The following is a 7,037-nucleotide window of genomic DNA, read 5'->3' as shown; positions in this document are numbered from 1 at the left end:
CAATTATCACTTCCCAATAGAAAAACATTAACTAACAACATACTGTACACGTGATGTTCAAAACATGGGGGGGAGTGTTCCCGACACAGGCACGTGCCATTGAAACGGAACAGCACATCATATGGTAGCCATGGTGTAGATATTATCAAGTAATTTATTAGTCACAACTGATAAGGTCTGTGTTGCTCGAATTCTGCATGCCTGCCAGGAAAGAGTTGCACACGTGTTAAAGCTGACATCTGCGATGGTCCGAACAACTCAGGTTTAGCAGTCTTGTTTAACATGAAGTGCAGGGCCACAGGAAGCTCCAGACCTGAAGATGTCGTGTAGATGTAGGCCTACTTCTGGTTTGACTGCTTCAGCTTCCGGTTAGCTGAGCTTTCTGTTTGGTTATTCTTTTCCCTTTTTTATGCCCTCCAATGCATGGCTTTTGAAGATTACATCATATAGGCTATGGCAGCCAAGTCTATGGGATTTTGAGGATGTTACAATGTTTCTTTAGAGCACTTATGATTAAATCGTTTGCCAGCCAAGGCTATGGACTTTAATGCTTGTTTAGGGCACTAAATGATGTCATAAAACACCATGTGGCTGATACAGTGGGCGCCCCTCACTTCACACGGGTGTGATTTTTAAATTGATTATGCATTACTGCACTATAGCATTAGTCAACAGTAGTCCTACAGATAGCCACACATGAGCAGATTTAAATGTTTGCTTTAACAGACATGTGTTTCACTTCAAATTTAAAATGTCTACTTTCAAATTGTTTTATTGGGGCTCCTTTAATATTGTGGCCATTGGCCAAATGGGCCTGTTGTGATTTAGCTGCATAAGCACATTGATAACCATGACATGATGATTGTCTACTACTGTAGTAGTCTGTAGAGGGACTCACGTACGATATGATATGAGATATGCAAGCGTGGTCCTGCTCATATTCTGTTCTTATCATAGTTTCCATAATCTACGGACGTCATAGATCTACTGTCCTACTGTATATATTACTCTGTGTGTGTAATAAACTTTAGAATGCATGGTAACCTATCACTGATGTGTTGGCATGTGTTCCGCGCGACCGAGCCTGGGACTCGCAATGGATCTTCACCCTTAAGGGATTATAATGTAGACTTCTAGATGCTGCTTAGAAATGGTCGCCCTTTTAAAGGTATATTCAGTGATTTCACTCAAAAAACCTTAGGTTTTGTTTTTGGCTGTGGGACCCAGCCTTTCGTCCAATCAGGATAGAGAGTCAAAAACGAAACCTAAGGTTTTTTGACCCCCAGGGGTTAACTGGGGACAGGGAGGAACTCCTTATATGGTCAGCACACTCTATAGTAGGGAGGATTATCATAACAAAACAAAAAAATAAGTGATATTTGAATTAAGTGAAATTTAGGATTCCTTAAGGTTTGAAGTTGAACCATGGTGGTAGACAACAAGATCACACGGGGCAGTCAGAAGACCTTGGTACTATCCATGCAGAATGACAACAACACCTGTTCGGTACCCCAAACAAAGGCATGCTTGTGCTGCAATCTATTTTTGTTCATAACAAGGCCAGCACGTGCTGTGCATTAACCATTAACACAGGTTCAACTAATTTCCATATGCTGAGATTCAGGGACATGCGGTGACGGTGTGTTATGTCTCATGTGTGTTTTGTTATTGCATGGTGGACGGTGTATGTATTTGTTATGTTGAAGGCGTGTGTAGTGTGCTGTGTAGCCTACTGTGGAAGGAGGATTGCGTCACACTCACTCACACGCTGTCTCGGCCTGGAAGGGGGCGGGGCAGGGGGCGTGTCGGGTTCTATAAGTAGAGCCGGTGACTGCATGCTTCATTCAATTCACACAGAGTGAAAGTGTTAACGGTTCTCCACAGAAGAGCACACCAGAAGACAGCGCGTTTTATTTATTTAACTTTTTAATATTTGAATTCTTCATAACGGCACATTTTCTTCTTGTTAAACGTTTTGCCGTCTTGGAACACTATTATTTATTTCATAGTGTGCAGTCACACATTCTTTTGCGATTCATATTTATTTTAGAGGAACAGTCAGACACGCTACAATCAAGGATGTTTCCCGAAGCAAACAAGAGCAGGTGAGTCATCTAAATATCATTATACTGCATGCATAGTTGTTTCAAATGGGTCGCAGTAGATCGCTTCACGCAAAACGAGGCAGAATAGGACCGGCACTGCCCAACTGGCGGTGATTGCGGCAAGACCCCCGGCCGCTTGCAGCCTGTTGCACATTCAGTGGTAATTAAATATTATGCCCCTATACGGCAACACAGGAATGACTGGCAAGCCCAGGAGGCAGCACGTGTTGCTTTTACGACTGTGAATCTGAGGCCATAGCTGCTGCATGGTCATGCGGTGGCTGGTACGTGTAGCCTTTAATTTGAATTTTAGTTAAACTTTTTTGTTGTTGTAAATCAGTTAAGTTAAATTAGAGATGGAGACATGGTACTATAGTCTCAATCTCTAATTTAACTTAACTGATTTACCAAAAAAAGGATAACTAAATTCGAAATTCGTACCCAGGCTTGAGATACACCAGGCTAGAGACCACGCCGAATTCTCCACTTCTGCAGGAATGTGTTTACACAACCTGCTTTCCCAGAATTCTAAAAAAGACCCACTGACTGACTGGAGATTAATCATATATCACATGAGAATGATCATATCACATGCTAATCATTGTACTATCTTTTTTAAGCTTGATACAGTATAGTATACATTGTTTTCTTAACGATTTAGCCATGCAATCCATAATTTCATTTGATGTGATTTGTGAGCTGTGCTGGTTTACCGAGGCTGATCACTGTGGTCAGAGATGCTGGTCAGAGAATGCTCAGAGATGCCTCCACCCTCCAAACCTTTAACTGCCCTCTAAACCCACCTCTTCAATATTACTTTCCCTAGCTATCTCTTAGACATATAGATAGTTGGATAGATGGATAGATAGATAATCTGGATATATTCAGTATCAGTAGAAGAATACACTATCAGCATTGTCATGAAAGGGACACAGGGACAGCAACATTATATAGACCATGCAGAGAAAAAAAAGGAAGGGCATGATATGAGTGAGAGATTATTAGACTATAGTGCATTTTCAAGGTTGGATGTGACTATATAGATGATTCCGTATATACCGTAGGTCACCACCGGTCACCCTACCCTAACCTGTCATCTTGCTCTGTTGTGTATACACAGCTTTAGCTACGAGGACTGCAAAGCCACCGCTGACTGGCTAATGGCCCAGACCGATGTGCGGCCAATGGTGGGCATCGTGTGTGGCTCGGGCATGGGAGGCTTGGCGGACATGCTGAAGGACCAGGTGGTCTTCAATTACAAGGACATCCCCAACTTCCCTCAGAGCACAGGTGAGTTACTGTTATGGCACACGCAGCAGGGTGAGAGCTGCTGCTGTGGATCATTTATATGTTGACCTACAGTACGACTGAAACGTTGTATAATTATATATCTAATATAATTCTAAGTATAGTTTAGGCTTTACTCTTTGAGAGGGCCTAGGGGCAGTGGAGAGATGGATGAAAACATGGGTACATTCGGGGGGGAGGCAGGGAATTGTACATACAGTACTGCAGAATAATATTGATGACTGATTAACACTTTCTTCACATATTATAGCCATTGCTAGTTAATTTGTCTATCAGTTATTGTTTGACACTGACTGGTGGTATTGTCATTTTTATTAAAAAACAACCTTTCCCCCAATGCAGTTCATGGCCACGCAGGACGTTTGGTGTTTGGGACCTTGAAGGGGAGGCCGTGTGTCTGCATGCAGGGCCGTTTCCACCTGTACGAAGGCTACCCCATCCAGAAGGTAGGTTTATTTGTCTCCATTACTAAGTAAGGGATAATGCATGGCTGGGTGGTCATTGTCGATATATAAATCACTGTGATTTATATATCAACAATGACTTTCAAGATATATATTTTATTTTCAAAAATCACCCGTGTGAAGTGAGGGGTGCTCTAATCATCGTACATCATCATCAAGAATGGTGGTCCCTTATTGCTCAGACACATGTGACGAAAATTCTCCATTCATTGTCAAAGGCATTTTTAATGTTTAACACAACACAAACATTAAAGCTGTATATAGGAGGGGCTAGCGCCCCTCAAGAATAGCAGATATACACACGCTTGTAGGTGGAGCGTGGCACAAAGTGACGTGCTTGAATATCCGCCATTTTTGAATAGTCAACGAGGCAAAAATCTATAACTGACACAGATGCTTTACCCAGTTCACATGTGATTTGGCTAGTATGCTCCCCCTCTTGTGGAAGTTAGACAATTGTTGCATAATATGACCGGGTTTCAGGGTTTCATTATATAACATACAGCACGGCTCAGAGGCTGTTATGAAATCATTTGGCACTATTTTCTATCCCATGGGCAGAATAGAGAACTAGTGACATATGTGACTGTAAATCTAATTTAGTACACATTGTACAAGAAAGAAATCCTGTTATGTCAGCATACAACAGCACTTTTGTACCTGTATAAAACATAACATCCAAGGCAATCAGGGTGGAAGCATTCGTGACAAGGTTTATGTTTAATTGATGTTCCTAGATCACATTACCCATGAGGATCTTCAAGCTCCTTGGTGTGGAGACCGTGATACTGACCAATGCAGCAGGAGGTCTCAACCAGGACTACAAAGTTGGAGACATCATGATCATGAAAGACCACCTCAACATGCCTGGCTTTGCTGGAAATAACCCCTTAGCTGGACCCAACGATGAGAGGTAGGTACAACTCAACATCAGCGTCGGGTGCGTTGTTGTCTGACCCCCGAAAACAACTTTCTAAATATTTTGACATTGTTGCAAACACCCACCCCGATATACCCCATGGTCATGCAAGAGTACAGTCCGTCTGCAGAGACGGACACCAAACCTGTTATTTGGGTCTATCATCTGAAGTCTCTCAACTCTCTCTCTCTATCTTTCCGCTTGGCAGGTTCGGAGTGCGGTTCCCCTGCATGTCTGATGCGTATGACAGGGAGCTCCAGCAGCTGGCTCTGGATGTGGGCCAGGAGCTGGGCTACGGAGACTTCCTCAGGGAGGGAGTGTACTGTGTGCTGGGCGGCCCCTCGTTCGAGACCATCGCAGAGTGCCGAATGCTCCACAAACTGGGCGCCGACGCAGTCGGTTAGTAGCATCATGCACACAGACTTTGTGGCTCTTTGCACTGATCTCATGCTGTACGGTTGACCAGCGATACCGTATTTATTAGTCACTTCTTGGCTAGTTTATATTGTCCGTCCTCTGTTTGAGAAGATTAACGATTTCCATCCATCCTTACCACCACAGGTATGAGCACGGTGCACGAGGTGATCGTGGCACGCCACTGCGGCATGCGCGTCTTCGCCCTGTCGCTAATCACCAACCAGGCCGTGATGGACTACGAGAGTGAGGAGAAGGCCAACCACGAAGAGGTCATCGAGACGGGCAAGCAGAGAGCGGAGCAACTGGAGAGGCTGGTCTCCACCATGGTTACCAGACTCGAACACAACAACAACTATGTTTAAATTTAAAAAAATCTTCCATTTGCACGCAACACTATGGAGGAAATTAGGCTTAACTGGGAGGTTTAGTGGTTAGGAGTTTGGTGATGGTTATTCCATTTAACTATAACAATTTTCTCGATATCTTCCCTAACCTTGTTTCCAGTTTTGTCTGCATTTCACAAGGAGAAAAAGCCTTGAAAATAACTAATAAGCGTCTAACCGGAAGTGTCTTGCGGTTAGTTAGACACTTTGGGCAGTGGTTCTTGTCCAGGCTTAGCTCCCGTGAGTTACAATGAAAAGGAGTGAGGTCGGGCTGAGAAGAGTGGATGGAGGTCAAATGTTAGGCTTAGGTCAAAAAGATGTTGATGAGCACGGTCGTCATTGAGTCTACTAAACTAACTCAGGATCAGTCAGTTCTTCTCACAGCTCAAGCCAAGTCATGTAGGCATGATGTTACAGCAGTGCCTGGTGTCAAGACTGGATGAGGAAAAACATACACTTTATTTATATCTCATTACTACTTTCAAATAACTCAACCCTTCTTCACCGTTGTTCTAATGCAGTGGTTCTCAAACTGTTTCATGTCAAGGACCCCCAAATCAGCCTGCGGACCCCCATTTCTACGGATCTAGCAATGTTTTTCAACCGTTTTCATTTCAAGGACCCCCAGTTTGACATGCATTAAGCTACGGACGCCCATTTTACGGCATTGCTATCTCTGGGACCCCAATTTATATTGTGAAAACGTCCCATACGTATAGTCCCATAAGGGTCCATTTGGTTCCTAACTATCATTTAGCTGGGGACCCCTGGGGGTCCCCGGACCCCACTTTGAGAACCACTGTTCTAATGGACAAAACGGCACATTTGTACATTCCCTCATGCAGTGGCTCAAAAGACGGTTTATTTTTTACTGTTTTAAAGTGAATATTTCTGTATTGCCTAACTTAATATTTTTGATCAGCATTGTGTAAATGTCTGCGATTTAACTTAATGAGTCTCTTAATTAATTTTAAGACCGCATGTAATACTTTTTATTTTGTTAATAGATGTACATTAGTTGTCTTGTATTAAGGTATTGTAATGTTCTTGGTGTTATTTAGTAAAACATGTTGTTTTTTAGTACAATGTTCATACTAAAGTTAATATTTATTACTGTACAAGAGTGTGGTGTGGTTTGTTTGGGGATGGGAAGAAATGCTGTTGAAAACAATTGCACTGTGACCCACATACTGTTTAATTTGATTTGGAAAAGGTGAGACTTACATTCATCAGTACAGCACAACGTAACACAAATTAAGAATAATTTATACTCAGTTCAAAAGTGATACATTGTCTAAGTATAAACTTGCCTCCAGACTCAATAATACATGTCCATGTTGTATACAAAATAATTGACAAATTCATATAGTAAATTCAATTAACTAGATGAATGGCATTCATATTCATGTGGTTTTCTGTTCAGTTAGGGAATCATACAAAA

At 42.4% G+C, this 7,037-nt stretch overlaps 1 protein-coding gene across 1 annotated transcript; it reads left to right on the top strand.

The window, feature by feature from the left end:
* Positions 1-1,866: 1,866 nt before the first annotated feature.
* pnp5a (purine nucleoside phosphorylase 5a) lies at positions 1,867-6,643 on the top strand. The gene is made up of 6 exons (XM_083788543.1): positions 1,867-2,105; positions 3,226-3,395; positions 3,756-3,859; positions 4,615-4,790; positions 5,005-5,195; positions 5,358-6,643. The coding sequence occupies exons 1-6, from the start codon at positions 2,080-2,082 to the stop codon at positions 5,573-5,575; spliced, it is 885 nt and encodes a 294-aa protein (XP_083644669.1). The 5' UTR covers positions 1,867-2,079; the 3' UTR covers positions 5,576-6,643.
* The last annotated feature ends 394 nt before the right edge of the window (positions 6,644-7,037 follow it).

The sequence above is a fragment of the Protomyctophum parallelum genome (genome assembly GCF_964188405.1).
Source record: "Protomyctophum parallelum genome assembly, chromosome: 18".
Lineage (NCBI taxonomy): Eukaryota > Metazoa > Chordata > Actinopteri > Myctophiformes > Myctophidae > Protomyctophum > Protomyctophum parallelum.
Note: the sequence above shows the minus strand (reverse complement) of the source record. Positions and strands in the feature narration are given on the sequence as shown.